At 42.6% G+C, this 19446-nt stretch overlaps 1 protein-coding gene across 1 annotated transcript; it reads left to right on the top strand.

Annotated features, from left to right (window-relative positions):
- Nucleotides 1–3419: 3419 nt before the first annotated feature.
- OXA1L (OXA1L mitochondrial inner membrane protein) lies at nt 3420–17649 on the top strand. Its single transcript, XM_056527253.1, has 10 exons — nt 3420–3758; nt 7480–7596; nt 10634–10874; nt 10978–11121; nt 11237–11322; nt 13691–13855; nt 13932–14036; nt 14134–14296; nt 17086–17166; nt 17307–17649. Exons 1-10 carry the CDS (start codon nt 3537–3539, stop codon nt 17411–17413), a joined length of 1431 nt encoding a protein of 476 aa, XP_056383228.1. The 5' UTR covers nt 3420–3536; the 3' UTR covers nt 17414–17649.
- Nucleotides 17650–19446: the final 1797 nt, after the last annotated feature.

Here is a 19446-nt window from a genome sequence, read left to right as displayed (position 1 = left end):
TTTTTTACTTTTCTTTTTTTTTTGTCAAACTGGAAAACCTCAACTTGGGATCCTCTAAGCGCATCCATAATAGTCCTGTAATACTATGCAATATACCTGTCCATGTTTCACTTTGTAAAGCTTCGGCTGTAATGTCAACCCTGGTGATTAGGTTGTGGGGGGCCAATGTGGTGACAGACAGAGCCTCTGCCCTATGTAACATCACTATGGGCATCTATAAAGTAAACCGACCATCATCGGAGTTATGAATACTGAGACATCTGTATACTACAGTCGACGTATGTTTGTCATCTATGCCGCAAATGAGCTGTATAGGAAGGAGTTTAGGAAGGGGTTAAATTGATTCTTTGTCTTTAAGAAATTCATTTAGGGAAAAACTGACTGGCAGAGTCCCTGGTGTTGTCACATAATAGATGCTGTATCTGACAAGCATTAAGATACATATAACCTATCCCCTAGACAATACCAGAAAGGAATGTAACCACAGTGCCCCAGACAAAACATTCGCCTCCTTCACTAAGTTCACACACAACCTACAGATTAAGTCTACATGGAGCGGTGACAAGTCACTCAGCTATGCAGCTAAAAGGAAAAAAACAGACGTCCAGTAATACTCATATGTTTTTGGATTTCACAGGTCTCCACACATTAAAAGTACACATCTGTAGTTTTTATTGGTACCATTTTTTACTTTGATTGGACTTTTTGATCGTTCTTATCATTCTTTTTCTGATAAATGATCTGATTAAAAATCTGTATTTTTGGCGATTGATGGATTTTTACGTTTACACTGTTTACCGTGCTGGATCATTATATTTATATAACATTATATTTTAATAGTTTTGATATTTATGCACACAGCGATACCAAATATATATTTTTTTTCTTTTTTGTACAAAAATATATACAAAAAAATAAGGGTAATTAAATTTTTATTAGGGTAGGGGTTTATATATAATTTTAGAAACTTAGGGAACTTTGATATGCAGTCATTAGATTTACTACATTAATTAGATCAGAGATCGGCAGCAGGTAAGGGGACCCTCCTCTGCCATTTTAACTCCCGTAATCCCAGTGATCACATTGCTGGGGTTCGGTGAGCCCCTCTGAGTTACCGGAGATCTTTCACTTTAGACACGGTGATCTGCATTGATCACGGCATCTAAAGGGTAAATGAATGGCAGCGACAGGATCACCGCTGCCTGTCATTAGCAGTGAGTGTCCGGCTACTGACAGCAGCCGACACTCACTGTTCTGAAGCGAGTGCCTGTGATTAGCAGTGAGTGTCCAGCTACTGATAGCAGTCGACACTCACTGTTCTGAATCAAGTGCCTGTGATTAGCAGTGAGTGTACAGCTACTGATAGCAGCCGACACTCGCTGTTTTGAATCGAGTGCCTGTCATTAGCTGTGAGTGTCCAGCTACTGATAGCAGCCGACACTCACTGTTCTGAAGCGAGTGCCTGTGATTAGCGGTGAGTGTCCAGCTACTGATAGCAGCCGACACTCACTGTTCTGAAGCGAGTGCCTGTGATTAGCGGTGAGTGTCCAGCTACTGATAGCAGTCGACACTCACTGTTCTGAAGCGAGTGCCTGTCATTAGCAGTGAGTGTCCAGCTACTGATAGCAACCGACACTCACTGTTCTGAAGCGAGTGTCTGTTATTAGCAGTGAGTGTCCAGCTACTGATAGCAGCCGACACTCACTGTTCTGAAGCAAGTGCCTGTCATTAGCAGTGAGTGTCCAGCTACTGATAGCAGCCGACACTCACTGTTCTGAAGCAAGTGCCTGTCATTAGCAGTGAGTGTCCAGCTACTGATAGCAGCCGACACTCACTGTTCTGAAGCAAATGCAGCTCAACTTACTACAACATGTCCCCATTATCAAGAACAGGGACCTGAGAAACATGGCAAAATACGTGCCACTGCTCCATTTACTGTCTATGGGAATGCCAGTGATACCCGAGAGATGGCCTTGCATGCCGCACCACCGCTCTATTCAAAACAAATGAGTCTGGCGCTGTTCTTGAGATTGAAAGGGGGGAGGGAGATAATAGGGGTCTGCAGCAATTGGAGCCCTGTGATCTCTCACTTATTCCCCATCCTGTGAAAGCACTGTGCCCCATGAAGTCCTGCACCCAGTATTACAAATAACCTTAGGATCTGTAACCTTTTGAAAACAAAAGTTCCTTGGTCTCTGCCCTGCTCACCCCAAAACCACTGGAGCCAGACTGTATTGAGCTCTACCATATAGCTTACTGAAAGGTTAACAATTTATGGTAAAACAGCCATACACACCTTGCTACCAATTAACCGTACCAACCTGGATGCCAATTTTCTGGTTCAGAACCACTTTTGAGTTCTATGCAGCCTTCTGTCTGCTCGACATAGGACAAACTGGCCTGCAAGCATTTAACCCTTTGGTAATGCCAGCTAAATTCTATGTTCACACGTTGTTTTTGTAATACAGGGTGTTTTTTTTTTTTTTGCATTATGGAATGGTAAACAAATTCCGCTGTTCGGCACACATCATCATTTGTTCATATATGTATAGGTTTTCTTTTCCTTTCCGGGGCATAAAACATAGTTAAACAGACAAAATCCAGTGTGATTTCTGCCTCACAAGTTTTTTTTTTTCCAATAGCCATTTAATAATACAGGTTTAAAAACGTGTCCTTAGTACACCAGAGTGAAACCGGCCCCTTCTAAAGACAGAGATAGGGAACATTTATTAAAACTTGTGCAGAGGAAAAGTTGACCATTTGCAAATAACAACCAATCAGATCGCTTTATTCATTTTTAGGGTCTATTCACACATACAGTATTCTGCGCAGATTTGATGCTGTATTCAGTCATTCAGTTTACATTGAAATCTGCAGCAGAAAATCCTGTGCATCAAATCTGCACAGAATGCTGTACGTGTGAATAGACCATTAAAGGAGCACTCCAGCACAAAGGATAGGGGATAAGTTATAGATCGCGGGGGTCCGAGCGCTGGGCCGCGGCAGTCTGCAGGAAGTGAAGTTTCGTCCCCAGCAGAAAGCTACGGCAGACACTCCCCCTCCATGTATGTCTATGGGGTACATGGAGGGGACAGAAAGCCCCCTTTCCTGTACATTGCCGCGGCCCCAGCGCTCGGACCCCCCCCCCCCCCCGCGATCTATAACTTATCCCCTATCCGAAGGATAAGTTATTTTGCACTATAGATCTCATAGAAGGATTCTGGAAAATGAAAGAAGCGATCTGATTGGTTGCTATGGGCAACAGGTCATCTTTTCCTCTGCACAGGTTTTGATGAATCTCCTCCCTTGCCATCCTGTCATACCCCAAGGCAGTGCTTTCCAACCAGGGTGCCTATAGCTGTTGTAAAACTACAACTCCCAGCATGCCTGGACAGCCTTCGGCTGTCCAGGCATGCTGGGAGTTGTAGTTTTGCAACAGCTGGAGCCAACTTGGATGGCATGTAGGCGACTAACCGACAATAGGTCAGTGGTCACGCTGCAGTTGGCAAAGTGTGTAGGCAACTAAAAGGTTCAACATGGTGTTGGGTACAACCATGTCTTGCACTTCCTCCTACGCCCGTCACTCTCCTGCTCCTCAAGGACAGCACTGCGCTTGCGCGTCTCCTTCACGTCCTAGGTCGCAAGTCATTGACGTCACGGGTAACATGGCGGCCTTCGGTATGGAAGCAGCATGCCGGGCAGTGTTGGGGCGAAGGTTACAGAGTGTCTGGAGGATTACAGAAGCTGCCGAGCGACAGGTCAGGGTGGTTTTTATTTGTTTCCGTTATTACCGTGGAATCGTCAGTTCTGACCTTCTACGGGGATCGTTACATGTCAAAGGGAGACGATCCCTGGAGGTCATAGAGTGCCCTGCTCCGGGGCAGATCGTCCTCACTGTTCTCTAAGTATGTTCTAGAGCCGGCTGTAAGTCATGGCATTTATTCTATTCCAAATGTACAGAAAAGCTGTAATATACTAAACGGTGGAACTGATTGGATAAGAGGGATCATGTGACCTGTCCAAAGTAGCTTTCTCCTGAAGGTGTGATGGTAATAGAGGTGTTCTCTCCTAATCCCCTCTGATCTGGTCCGGTCCAATACCACCGAGTATATCATAGGTGACACATTCCAGTACTTTAACATGTCCCTATCGTGGACAATCACTGGGAGTCCACACCCCCACCCCTTCCTTAGAAAAGCAAAGTAAGCCTATGTTCACATGGCAGAACTTTCGGACAGAAATTCTGGACATCCCGTCCATGGCAGGAGCCAACTCATTAATTGGCGCTAGGAGTGCTCGGAAATGTGCTTTCTCCTTAGACGGCAGCGCATTTCCGAGCGGACATGTCTATTCTTTCTGAAGGGGCCAAAATTGTATGTGTATATATATATATATATATATATATATATATATATATAAAGGAGAAGACTGTAGCACTCCAGTAAGATGAAAAGTGAATGTGGCTTTATTCCAATTCAAACATCAAGGCAACGTTTCAGCTGCACGCAGGCAGCCTTTATCAAGCAGTTACATAGTGCACATGGTGCGGTATAAATATGATGGAAGGACATGACGTCACAGTTACATCACATCATTAGCATATCAAAACAAACAGTCAGTATAAGACATATTACAACGTAAACATTATATATCAAACAGTGGTAGACCACAAGTGCATATTCAGGTGTACAGTGGTAATATAAGTGAAAAAAAGTAAAAAAAAACTCACAGAATCAACCTACAGAAGCGGAATCACTGGGCGGGTCCTGCGTGATGTAACAGGAGTACATCGGGCACACCGTCACATGGCGGTGTGGCGCACGATGTTAGATACAGCGGAGCTGTTACATCACGCAGGACCCGTCCAGTGATTCCGCTTCTGTAGGTTGATTCTGTGAGTTTTTTTAACTTTTTTTCACTTATATTACCACTGTACACCTGAATATGCACTTGTGGTCTACCACTGTTTGATATGTAATGTTTACGTTGTAATATGTCTTATACTGACTGTTTGTTTTGATATGCTAATGATGTGATGTAACTGTGACGTCATGTCCTTCCACCATATTTATACCGCACCATGTGCACTATGTAACTGCTTGATAAAGGCTGCCTGCATGCAGCTGAGATGTTGCCTTGATGTTTGAATTGGAATAAAGCCACATTCACTTTTCATCTTATTGGAGTGCTACAGTCTTCTCCTTTCTACATTGTGAAGTGTCTCCCGTGACCTGGGATTCCGGCCGTGTGCACCCACCCTCTACTTGTATCTCGCAGAGTGCTGCTCCTTATCCCTTGTGTGTATATATATATATATATATATATATATATAAAATTTGTTTTTGTTTTTTATCAACTGGTGCCAGAATGTTAAACAGCTTTGTAAATTACTTCCAATAAAAAATCTTAATCCTTCCAGTACTTATCAGCTGCTGTTATGATCCACAGGAAGTTCTTTTCTTTTTGCATTTCTTTTCTGTCTGACCACAGTGCTCTCTGCTGACACCTCTGTCCATTTTAGGAACTGTCTAGAGCAGGATAGGTTTTCTATGGGGATTTACTCCTACTCTGGACAGTTTTTAAAATGGACAGAGGTGTCAGCAGAGAGCACTGTGGTCAGGCAGAAAGGAAATACAAAAAGAAAAGAACTTCCTGTGGACCATAACAGCAGCTGATAAGTACTGGAAGGATTAAGATTTTTTAGTAGAAGTAATTTACAAACCTGTTTAACATTCTGGCACCAGTTGATTTAAAAACAAATGTTTTCCAGTGGAGTATCCCTTTAAATTTCTGCCATGTGCACGGTGCAGTAGATTCCCATCAAAAACAATAGGACTCTAAGTGCTATATTTTTTTTTTTTTTATTCTGCTTCAAAAGCCATACGGTTCATGGTTGTGTTAAAGGAGATGTCCGGCACAGACTTTTTCTATTCCGTCCTGCCCGGGCTGCAAAAAAAGACAAAACAAACTTTCACTTACCTCCATATGTTCTCCCGGAGCTCCGCAACAGCTGATCGGTCGGCCGGGCTGTCTGCTTCATACTTCCTTTAGCCCGTCACGTCACACGGTGCTTCAGCCTATCACCAGCCGCAGCGATGTCCCGCCTCGGCTGGTGATAGGCGAAAGCACCGTGTGACGTACCGGGCTAAAGGAAGTGGGAAGCAGACAGCCCGGCCGACCGATCAGCTGTTGTGGAGCTCCGGGAGAAGGAGAACATATGGAGGTAAGTGAAAGTTTGTTTTGTCTTTTTTTGAAGCCCAGGCAGGACGGAATAGAAAAAGTGTGCGCCGGACATCTTCTTTAATATGGTCTTAGTGTTAAATAAGTTGACATTAATGTAAAAGGGCTGACATTCTGTTACATCCTTTCCTAAAAAGGCACCTTTTTTTATTTTCTTTTACCCTGAGGGTGGGTTCACACCATGACTTCATTTGGGCCATTGAAATGAATGGCACCCACTGCTATATGCCACAGTATGGGGGATATTTATCAAAGGATTTAGACTGGTTTTTCTTGTCTTAATTTGTCGCACAGAAAGTCGCAGTCTAAATATGTGTGACTTTCCTGCGACTTTTGCTCTAGAGGATTTTTAGGACATGATGCATTCTAGTCTATTTTAGACGGAGAAATGCATTGTTGCTGAATTTATCAAAAGCGACTTTTCAGCGACAAGTCGCATCGGCTGAAAGTACGCTGAAATGTCAGACCATACTGGAGCAGGTTTAAATACAGTCTAAGGCATAGATCCTGAAGTCTGTGCACAGAATGTAACAAGAGCCGTGTGCCTTTTGATAAATTAGGTGCACAATAGACCGGCCTAACCCTCTGTAGGTTGGTCTATATTGATGCGGGACATAAACAGCTTTGATAAATCTACATCCCGTTCTCGGTTACTGCCCACTGAGGCCTGTGACAGACTGGAAGAAAACAGTGTAAACCTAGCCTAAACCACTTTTAACCAGAATATTTCTTCCAGTCTTTTCTGTATATCAGTAATATAGATGCTTGCGGTCAGCCCCTCTATTCTTAGGTTTACTTACCTGACATTCATGGGCCTCCTGGCAGCAGCTGCATCCCGACGCTGCTCTCCCCATATTGTTTCATAAGACGCCATCAATGTAAGCCTCTGCAGACTGTATTTACAACAAGATAGGGAAGAGCAGCAAACTGTGGAGGAAAGTACTCAGCCATGCGCTTCTCCCAGTTCTATCTTGCAATCTTTAGGGGTCCGAACACCCAGACGCCATTGATCAAATCTTTGGAATCTCTCTGTGTGACATGTCAAAAGATTTTCATTATGACAGTAACACTATAAGATGACTCCATTTTCTGTCTTATGCTGCAAACAAATAAGCAGATGTCACGTGTTGACCAAGTACTTGAGACATCTTGTGCCAAGTTTATAGCTGCCTTTATGTAAATAAAGCAAATTAATTGATGAATTGCAGTGTGTATTGATGTTGTATTGTGTTCTCTCAGTACCACAGATGCCCAGCTACAGCTCGTCTACACAGGGTACGGCCCACCGGGGCCCACCAACTACTGGTCTTCACAAATGTTCGCCACCAAAGCACGGTGACCACAGCTACCAGCCAGGTGAATATTTAACTTTTTATCCTAACAGCAATTATAACCCATAAAATCGAGGTAAAGAAATGGTTGAAGGGATATACCATAGGTGCAGGTCCCACCCACTGGGTGGTCAGGTTCCTGCGGCAACTATACAACGAACAGCGAGTTCCGTACACACGTCCTGTTAATTAGAAAGGGCTTGTGCACAGAACTAGCTGGGTGACATATGGTTGCCTCGGCAACCTGACCGCTCATGTGTGCAGCATCTCTGCATGCCAAAAATTGCAGAATGGGTGTTACACTTAGGGCTGGGCGGTATACCGGTTCATACCGAATTTTTTGGGCTGCACGATATGAATTTTCCCCCATACCGCAATGCCGGTTGCGCCCCTCCCCCTCGGGAATGTATTATCAGCGCAGCGCTGTCCCCACATCGGGGAACTAATCCTATGTTACCCGCCAGCACTGTTCTGCTGCCCCATCCCCCCCCCCCCCAAATTAATGATCAGCCCAGCGGGGTACTACTCACATATGTCAAGCACTGCCCTCCTCCTCTTTGTTGGGGGCCGCCGGGCGCTGGAACTCTATACCGTACTCTATAACCTGCAGACCTCCAGATGATGCAAAACTACAACTCCCAGCATGCCCGGAGAAGATAAAGAAAATAAACTGTAACTCACCCACGTCGGCCTCACGCTGGGGGCGGGAACGTCGGACAGCCGTCAGCCTATCACCGGCCGGAGCGATGTCCCACCCTGGCCAGTGATAGGCTGAGCCCACTGTCATGTAAGAAGCTGGCTAGTAAGTGATAGGCTGATGGCTGTCCGACGTTCCAGTCCCCAGCGTGAGGCCGACGTAGGTAAGTTAAAGTTTATTTTCTTTATCTTTTGCAGCCCGGGCATAGGGGCACAGCATACAGCAGTGGTCTCCAAACTGTGGACCTCCTGCTGTTGCAAAACTACAACTCCCAGCATGCCCGGACAGCCAACGGCTGTCCGGGCATGCTGGGAGTTGTAGTTTTGCAACATCTGGAGGTCTGCAGGTTGGAGACCACTGGCGTACAGTGAGTTCCAGCGCCAGCGGCCCCCAACAAAGAGGAGGAGGGCAGTGCTTGACATATGTCAGTAGTACCCTGCTGGGCTGATAATTGTGGGGGGGGGAGCAAAACAGCGCTGGCGGGTCACATCATTTGGGGGGGTGAAAATACCGTTGTATACCGAGGAACCGCCGTAGGTTAAAAAAAAAAATACCGTGATACACATATTTGGTCATACCGCCCAGCCCTAGTTACACTTTAAGGGGAATGGGTGATCTGCTGAGCCATGTTCACCTTTTTCATACATGTCAATGGAAAGAATGCATTAAACCTCTTAAGACACAGCCAGGTTCCATTTTTGCGTTTTCTTTTTTCCTCCTCTCATTTAAGAGACATAACTTTTATTATTTTTCCATCCACAGAGCCATACAAGTGCTTGTTTTTTTGTGGGACCAATTGTTCTTCACAATGACAGCTTTCATTCTACCAGAACATGTACAGCAAAGCAAAAAAAAAATATTTTGGGAGAAAATTGAAAAAGAATGCAATGTTGCTACTTTTGAGGGGTTTATGTACGTAATGCACTTAATAGTAAAACTGACATATTAGGGGAGATTTATCAAAACCTGTCCAGAGGAAAAGTTGTCCAGTTGCCCATAGCAACCAATCGCTTCTATCATTTTTTAACAAGGCCTCTGCAAAATGAAAGTGATATGATTGGTTGCTATGGGCAACTCAGCAACTTTTCCTTTGGGTAGGTTTTGATCCTCCCAATTTTCTTCTTTGGATCAATACAATTAAATAGAATACCTTTTCTTACATGCTTGTCAATTATTGTACTACTTTTATAAACAGTCAAACTTTTTTGACAGAATATGTATGCTAAGAATTGTCCTATTCTGACCTATATTCTTATATATTTTTTTTTTATTCTATATTCGCCATTTGTGCTTGTGGGACCCCCGCAATTGCACAGTCGAACCTCCATTTTCACTATAGATGCCATGATCGGCATTGATCTTTGCATCTATAAATAGGGTTAATTGTGCACATCAGCATGGTTGCTGATGTCTGCCATTATCAGTGAGCGCCCAGTTGCTGATAGCAGCTGGAACTCACCTGCTATGTAGCGAGCGCAGCAAAACCCTTAAAGGGGTACTCTGCCCCTAGACATTTTATCCCCTATCCAATATGTCTGATTGCGGGGATCCCGCCGCTGGGGAACCCCGGGATCTCTGCTGCGGCATCCTGCTGTCATCACTGCACAGAGCAAACTCGCTCTGTGCGTAATGACGGGCGATACATGGGCCGGAGCATCGTGACATCACAGCTCCGCCCCCCTCGTGACATCATGGCCCTACTCCCTCAATGCAAGTCTAAGGGAGGGGTCATGGCAGCCGTCACGCCCCCTCCCATTGGCTTACATTGAGAGGGCGGGGCCATAACGTCACAAGGGGGTGGAGCTCTGACATCACAATACTCCGGCCCATGTATCGCCCGTCATTACGCACAGATCAAGTTTGCTCTGTGCAGTGGTGACAGCAGGGTGCTGCAGCCGAGATCGTGGGGGTCCCCAGCGGCGGGTCCCCTTTTGGATAGGGGATAAGATGTCTAGGGGCGGAGTACCCCTTTAATTTGTCTCAAATCTACACCAGCCCTGGCCTGGTTTACATAACTGGCTGTGGTCAGCATTAGTATAAAAAAAAAAAAAAAAAAAAATGTTGCATCGGGTTCAGAAGTCTCAGGGGAGAAACCTTACAAAGTGGTGTACTGAAGTGTAATTTAAAAAAAAAATGCATACTAGGGACATATTTATCACATGCCTTGCAACCATTTAATAATTTCGGTGCACGTATACATTTTCCACCACACAGGTTAAAGATGTAAAAAATCACCTACACCACCCTTGATAAACTCCCTTCATAGACTGTATAGAAATCCATACACTGCTTGCGCTGGATAAGAGGACAAGCTTTTATTTGGATCAGTTATATCCTAAATTCTCATTTCTCATGTTTTGTTCAGATCCCGGTTGTCTCAGAGGCACAGCTACCACCGCCCCCTTCTCCCCTTCCTACTCCAGAAGCTACCTTACCACCACCAGTCTATGAAGTTGCACCCACCGTGACAGAAACATTTGGTCAGGTGGAACAAAGTTTGAGTGAATTGGGGCTTGGCGGATACAGTCCTGTCGGATTGGTTCAGAGCTTTCTGGAATTATTACACCTGGATGTAGGCCTTCCTTGGTGGGGGGCAATTGTAACAGGTGATTGTATGGTTTGGAACTACCTTACAGCCATTTAATTGCTGATCACTTTATACGACAGTACTCATCCTTGTACTTACTGTCTTATTGTGTTTCCTCACAGGCACAGTTCTTGCACGTATTCTAGTTTTTCCTCTAATAGTTAAAGGACAGAGGGAGGCAGCTAAGTTGAATAACCATATGCCACAAATCACTGCAATGACAACTCGAATGAATGAGGCCAAGCGGTCAGGCAACAGGTTTGAATGTAAGAGCAATAGCAAAAGGTTTAAAAAACATGAATGCATTAAACACTGGAGTGTTTACCTAGAGCAGCCAAAAGGATTCCAACTCTTATTTGTTTCTTTGTATTTGCCCTTTAGTCTCCAAAGCATACTCTGACCTCACACTGTATCAAAAGAAACATGATGTAAATCCTCTGCGCGGATTTTTGGTGCCTCTGGTGCAGGTATGTTGTATTGCGTAATGCAACACTGTTAAAGGGGTATTCCGGCTTTATACATCTTATCCCCTATCCAAAGGATGGGGATAAGATGTATGATCGCAGGGGTCCCACCGTCACGCCCCCTCCCATAGCCATGAATGGAGGGGGCGTGGTGTGATATCACGTCCTTGTCTCAGAGGCAGCGCCCAGCACAGAATGCCGTGGGCTGCACAGAGATCGCGGGGGTCCACAGCAATGGGACCCCTGCAATCATACATCTTATCCCCTATCCTTTGGATAGGGGATAAGATGTATAAAGCCAGAATACCCCTTTAAAGAGGACCTGTGACCTAACCAAAATAATTGAGATTTTACTGTTATAAAGCTTAGGGTATCCTGATCAAACACCTTATTTTTGCATTTTCCTGATACACCCTTCCATTCCTGAGATATGAGGGTTTAGTTTATTTGACAATTCAGGGAATTAGTCAGATGGGAGTTACCTTAATTTCAATAATGGGAGTGTCAGGTGATGGGCAGGATTATACAATCAGGGGGTGTGAATGTTGTACTTTAAAGGATGTGTATGCCTAATACCCCCCCCCCCCCCCAACTGTGTAATCCCACCCATTAACTGATAGTCGCTTCCATTATTTAAATTAACTTTCTGCCCATCTGACTGATCCCCTGAATTGTCAGACAAATATAACCCTACATATCTCAGAAATGGAAGGGTGTATCAAGAAGCTGTAAACAGGTGTGTGATTTATTTAATGATAATGCATTCTCATCTTTTTAGGTTGGTCATGGGTCCTCTATAAGAAGTAACTAAAGAACAAGTAGTTGTCCTGCTTAGCAGTTGGATTGTGATGTTTTTCTTTATTCGATCTGCTAGAAAGGGGTCTAGATACAAAAGAAGTGCTGAGGACTGCTCTGCTGGTTATATCTCTCCAAACTATTAAAACTATCCTTCCCTTTTCTAAGAAGGAAAGGAAATCCTAACAGAGAGCTGCAATGTCTCATCAGAAGAAATCAGAAATGTGGTGTGTAAAGGATCAATAAGTAGCAAATGACTATATATAAAGGCCCCCAGAACCAGCCATGTCTGAATGGAGCATTAGAGAATTAAACAAAATGAGTTAAAATCAACAAGACATCTAAAGAAAGTATTTGTGACGATATAACATTTTTATATAGATTTTAACTAGGGAGTTTTGTACTTCTGTTGTGAAAGAGTGGAGTTCTCCTTAACAAATGTCAATTTGTTCTACTGTAGGGTTAGAAACTTTCATAGAGAGTAAAAACTCAATTAGAATTTTATCGACTGCTCTACCTGGATTGGCAGATGGGTCCTAGTATGATCTATCAACCTAATCTCTTAGGATATCTGCGGTCACATAAGAAGCATTGTTTTCCATATAAACTTTTGACACAACAGAAAAATAAAGGTGATCTAGGTCTCTTTTAAAGAACAAATTTACATTGCAATACATACAGAGATGGGCAGAAATAATAACTAATTCAAATTTCTTGGGGGGCATAGATAAGTCAACTAAATACTACGGGAATATCTCAAACACTTATGATTTTACATTATAGGTGAAAATAGATTCTATTATAGGAAGCTTTAACAAGGAATTATTTTGCCATCTATTTCTAACTCTCTAGTCCCATATGTGCTGGGCCCCCAATCTATGAAACCCGATACAATATGGGAGAAGTTAAATAATATACTGATTAATATACAGTGTTGAGGATAATATCCCCCCCCCCCCCCCCCCAATCACCAGACAAGTTACGGAAGTTGTTCCCACTGGTGAAAATAAATTTTTTTGCTAGACTATTTGTTAAGGAAAATGTGTGTAAAAAAAAATCTGGCACTGACATCAGCGCCGCTTATGAATATTCATCCCCCCTCCCTCCAGTTCTCCCTCTCTTCGCCGACCCTAACTGGCGGGAGGGGGGGGATAATATTCATAAGTGGCGCTGACGTCAGTGCTAGTTAAGCACAGAAGCCCCGCTCGTGCCAGTTACAGACAGATTTCAACAGATAATAAAACTACAATTGCGGATGTGGATAGTGTGGGAGAAAATATGACAGTTTTCCTTTAAATTGCAATAAAACCACTACAATGCCCCCCAAACATCACTGCACACACAGGTTTTCTGCGGGTAGCCCCATGTGTCTGCTCATAGAATACGCAGCATATTTCCCACAGTGCAGCTGATTTTGTGCAGCGTGAAATACACTGCGTATAGAATATGTGGGGCCCTGCCCTGACCCTACTGCTGATTTCCCCTATAAGGAGAGCTAGAAATTCCAGTAGTGTTCCAACATATATATTTCTTGTTATATATTACTTTGTATGATAACTATTATTTTTTCCTCTAGGCACCAGTATTTATTTCCTTTTTTGTGGGACTAAGGCAGATGTCCTATCTTCCTGTCCCAAGCATGCAAACTGGGGGTCTCTGGTGGTTTGCTGACCTAACTGCAGCTGATCCATATTACATTCTGCCGCTAGTAGTCACTACCAGCATGTGGGCCGTTCTAGAGGTAAAGACTTATATTTTTATTCATCGTTTGTTAGTGTCCCTTCTTATCAGGTCTAATCCTAGTTGTTGTTTTCCAGCTTGGAGCAGAGTCAGGGGTAAATAATCCTAACCTTAGAATCATGAAGACTGTTTTTCGTGTCATGCCCCTGATCATTCTCCCTCTTACCATCAACTTCCCCACTGTAAGTACTCTTACTATAGCAATGGATTAAGATTGAGTTCTGTGAATTATTTGACTATCCAGTTTTATATGAACACTTTTATGCTTTTATCCCATAGGCTGTTTTCACATATTGGGTCACTTCAAACTTTTTCTCTATAGCCCAAGTGGCTTTTTTAAGAATTCCAGCTGTCCGAAAGAAGCTGAAGATACCAGACCAAATCAAGCATGACCCAACAGTCCTCCCCAAGCAGGATGGCTTCATAAAGAGCCTGAAAAATGGTAATTTTGTTATACAGTTCAGATTTACTGAGATGTACTGCTTGGTTTATTATACTTGTTATGGCTGTTAAAAATGTCATGGAAGGGCATTATAATCTGACAGTTTTGCAGCTGTCAATGCATCGGTTGTTTGGGCGGTCTATTGTGTGATTGATCCTGTGCTTCAAAGTGGTTTTCTATTATAGTGCAAATCACTAGGAAGATGTGAGCAAAGTCTAAAGTTTTTATTTCTTTTTACCATTGCTTGCATTAAAACTGGGCAGCGATTTCCCTTTGCTTTTATAATGCCAACATATTCAGCAGGGCTGTACACACACTGTAGTGATAATAAAAAGGAAGCGGTCATTGATGGCAAAACCACTATTGTTTATAGGTGAAACTTTAAATGGGTGGGTAGATGGGGAAAAGAGTAGTTTTTTTGTGGTGCTGGTGCTGCTGGAGGTAGTAGTCCTTTATACAAATGTAGCCAAAGTGCAGAAACAAAAAAGAAATCGCATCTAGAGAAGGAAAAAGAGTTTTTCATATTGTGATACATCAAACATACTTGAGTGTAACTGGTGTAGAGACCCCCTAAGGGGTACTGCACAACTCATTTGGTTGTATTATAGACACATCCACTTTGCAGACATGATACAGATGATGCAGCCTCCCAGAAAGAAGAAATTCCTAGGTGTTTGGCGCAACCACCAAAAGGAGAGAAAATTGGTAAATAGAAAGTAAGGTTTATTTACCCACAATGCATTTTAGGGCTCAGGAGTCCCTTTGTCAGGTATTGGTATAGATAACTCAACATGATACATGAACAGGTATTAATACAAAAAAAAAGTTACGCCACTGGCCAGGCCTCCCCCATTGTGGGTGGGGTTTTGGTCTGTGAATGTTACACATATAATAAACATAATGACCTCTAACATAAAAGTACATTGGGGAGAGTTATCAAAACCAGTGTAGAGGAAAAGTTGCCCATAGCAACTTCTTTCACTTCTGAAAAAGCCTCTGAAAAATGAAAGCGATCTGATTGGTTGCTATGGGCAACTGGTCAACTTTAACTCTCCATAGGTTTGATAAGTCTCCCCCTTTGTTCCTAATGTACTGTACCGCACAATACAAATGATCCACGTTTCTATATACAAGCAAAAAGAAAAATAGCCAGCACAACAGCCTAATACATGGGTGCACACTGCTATGGCAGGTACAGAGTATACAAAAAAAGAGGATTGCAGCAGCACACATTGGTCAAAAAATTGAGGCTCTTAGCGCACTTTTTTTTGATCAAAACGTGTCCCCCATCCACCACGGAGAGGTGGCCTCATTTAGGATGGGACCCTAGCACAAATTCTGAGCCTAACGCTCAAATATGCACTCACCTCTGCTGGGCATATAGCCTCTGACTGGGTGACATGCTGAATCCATAAACAATTTAAAACTCCACCTGTGAAAAAGGGGGAGGGGTGCACAGCTAAAGAGGGTGCAATATTTCCCCCTGAGTTGTACAAACAAGCAAAAAGAAAAATAGCCAGCACAACAGCCTAATACACGCTGCACACTGCTATGGCAGATACAGAGTATACAAAAAAAGAGGATTGCAGCAGCACACATTGGTCAAGAAATTGAGGCTCTTAGCGCACTTTTTTGATCAAAACGTGTCCCCCATCCACCACGAGGAGGTGGCCTCATTTAGGATGGGACCCTAGCACAAATTCAGTCAGAAGCTATATGCCCAGCAGAGGTGAGTGGATATTTAAGCATTAGGCTCAGAATTTGTGCTAGGGTCCCATCCTAAATTAAGCCACCTCCCCGTGGTGGATGGGGGACACGTTTTGATCAAAAAGTGCGCTAAGAGTTTAAATTTTTTGACCAATGTGTGCTGCTGCAATCCTCTTTTTTTTTTTCTGTATACTACGTTTCTATATACTTTGAGCTTGTACTGGCATCCTTGACTAGGGATCAACCGATTATCGGTTTGGCCGATTATTTTATATTATTAAATAGCCGATAACTTATACCGGAATATCGGTATAAGTTATCGGCTATCGGCCCTAACCTCCACAGATTATCGGTATCGATATCTGTTGATCCCTATCCTTGACAACTAAATTGGTATGTTCTTTTTTTTTACCAGAACACATGCGTTCAATTGATGTAGGATTCTGATTTAAGTAGTCAGTATATAGAAACCCTGTCCACAATGGGGTTCAGCCTGGCTGTTGACAACATTTTTAATGTATTTATGTCTTTGCATGTATCATGTCAAGTTTTCTGTACCATACCCTGACGAAGGGACTTCTAAGCCCTGAAACACATTATCTGTGGTTTAATAAATTTTACCTGCTATTTATGAAGCTGCTCTCCTTTTAATGGTGCTGCCGAATGCCTGGGATTTGCTTCTTTCCTGATATACCAAAAAATAAATAGCTACCCTCTCCAGCGCTTTCAATAAAAGCACAATTCCTCATTAACAATCCATTGAGATAGGCAGGATGGAATGGACATTTCTGAAGCAACAGCTGTTTCACGCCACATGGTGCTGGTGCTTTCTCGAGAAGTTGTTACTTCAGACATGTGATTCCCTTCCTGCCTCTTTTAATGAATTCTTAATAATAATTCTACACTTTGCTGTACAGACATTGTCATCCCTCACGTTAGTGTTTCTCTCCAAACACAAACATACAGCAGTTTCATAGAAAGCCATCGGTATGTTGTTTTTGGGAACACACGCATGTAAAGTTTTAGTGTCTTCTCACAATGTTCTATTGTAAACTTTGATTAAAGCTTCTTGTGTCCTACAGGTTGGAAGAATGCACAGCTGGCTCAGCAACTGGAAGAGAGAGAGCACAAAATCAAACATCATCTGGACATAGCAGCAAAAGGTTAGCATCATGTCAATGCTAGAGATTTATTATTTTTCATAATAGATCTGTTAGAATAGTTATTAAGGGATAAAAATGACCATTAGCAACATGAAAAAATGTTTTGAGGAAGACTCTTATAATGTATTTTACCTCCTCAGGACCACTGCGACAGACCTTCGCTCAAAATCCTTTACAGCAACGGGAGAAAACGGCTGTATCCCCAAGAAAACCCAAAAATAAACCCTGGCAAGACACAATTGGATAAGCAGACTTCTCTATTAAGTCATGAACTGATCAATCTCATCCATTCATGAACTTTCCCAGGATGGTGGTTTCTGAATGACAAGAAAAACTTGGCCAAGTAGATTCCAAAATCCTGTGTCAGATTGTCTTTATTTATAAAGTTAAAATGTGTCATGTGACATTCACCATAAAATCACAGGATAAACCCTCAGACGGAGCCATTTTAAAAAATAAAATAAAATGGACTGTTGTATGAAATGATTGTAACTGACGTGTACCTTTTCTACAACGTATTGTGACCTGCATGGCACATCAAGCTCTCTTGCTGCTGATAAGGAATGAAGTGTTCTCTATCCAGTAAAATGCAATAATAATTGATTTCACCTTGGCAATGCTACCCATTCTACATAAAGGGCAGGAAATGTTTGTTCAGCTACATCTTTGCTGACCAACAATACTGTTCTCTATGTAAACATAGTTGCAGTTTGCCATTTAATGTCAGTAACCAGTAATATTGTAAATAACGATCACTCCCCTAATGTAAATGATAAGAATACTTACATTCTCCAAAATGTTCTGTGATCATATAAAAGCATAAAGCAGGTTTAGAAAGTCTATACATGTAGTCTGACATTTAAAGCATTACTGTTATTAAAAACAACTTTTGACATGTCGATCAGACAGGTCAAAAGTTGTTGATCACACCGGGTGACAGACGGTGAAAGCGACAGGTTTGTGCTCCACTTCCTGGCCATCCGGAAGACCTGTTCATTTCTGCATAGAAGTCTATATAGAGAAATGTACGGATCTCTCGGACTGCTGGGGAGGGGAGCACAATGCCGCCTGCTTTCCCAGCTTCTAACTAACAATTACTGCAGAATGAGACTCGGTGCCATCAACAACTTTTGTCAGCTGATCAAGATGTCAAAATGTTTTTGTTTTTTACAGTAATGCTTTAAAGGGGTATTCCAGGATATTTTTTGTCCTTTGAATGTAAGACAGAGGCAGCAAAGCTATTCTAGTTACTAATATACTTCACTTACCTATGTTTGGTGGCTGGTATTGAATTTCTTTGTCTTTCTTTTCCCCAGAAATTAATTTTTTGCAGCCTTTAAAATGAGTGGTGTCTCAGGCCCAAGACAATACATCACAAGTCAGATGCTAATAGGGAACTTGATTACTTTGTCTGTTGTGTGTGAAGCCAGCCCCCTAATGATGATACGAGAGCATATATGTGTGCATTCGTCATCACACAGATCCACAGCTAGTGGGTCAGGTGATGTCAGCCAAGTCACGTGAACAAAGGGAGCATGGCTGTGCTGCAATGGGTCGGGAGAGAAACAAGTCGCCTTCAACCTTGAAACAAAGGAGGCCACAGAAACAGGAAGTAGTCCGTTCATAATAACAAGTCAGTAGCGTGATAGGGAACACTAGACACAGCCATTTACCACCAACACAAGCACAGATCCTTGATAAGCATGTCCATTACTGTATGACAATTACTAAAGTCACCTTATGCTGGATATCCTTTTTAATATCTTTCAAAATGTAAGCGCTTACTGGGCATCATACAGTTGTGGCTGCATCTCTACTGCCTAGCTTCCAGTTATGTTAGATCAGGCATGAATGTAGAATTGGAGAAACTCTTTAAAGAGTACCTGTCAGGCTTATGAGACAAGTCTGTTTCCATAAATAATTGTATTTCCCATAATATAAAAATGGGACATATATTTGTTGAATTCTACTTTGTGCTGTTCCTTCTAGAAATTTACAAATAAATTGCTTGTTCAGTGTTACCAGTTGAGGGTGAGTCTCTACACACCCTGATGCTGTTCAACCAGTGCTGACAGTGCCAGACTATGTAGGGCTATGCACCTTTGACAAGAAAATTGTAGCACCTAGATGTCGATGAACTCATACATTTCTAGGAGGAATAACTAATAAAAAGGGCAATGCAGTATTAGAATTACTATTCTGTTGGAAGTAGGATTATTTACTACAACAGATGTCAGAAGTAGTAATGTTAATAAAAATTATTATATATAATTTATTATC

The sequence above is a fragment of the Hyla sarda genome, chromosome 1 (assembly GCF_029499605.1).
Source record: "Hyla sarda isolate aHylSar1 chromosome 1, aHylSar1.hap1, whole genome shotgun sequence".
NCBI lineage: Eukaryota > Metazoa > Chordata > Amphibia > Anura > Hylidae > Hyla > Hyla sarda.
This window is presented reverse-complemented; position numbering and strand designations above follow the sequence as displayed.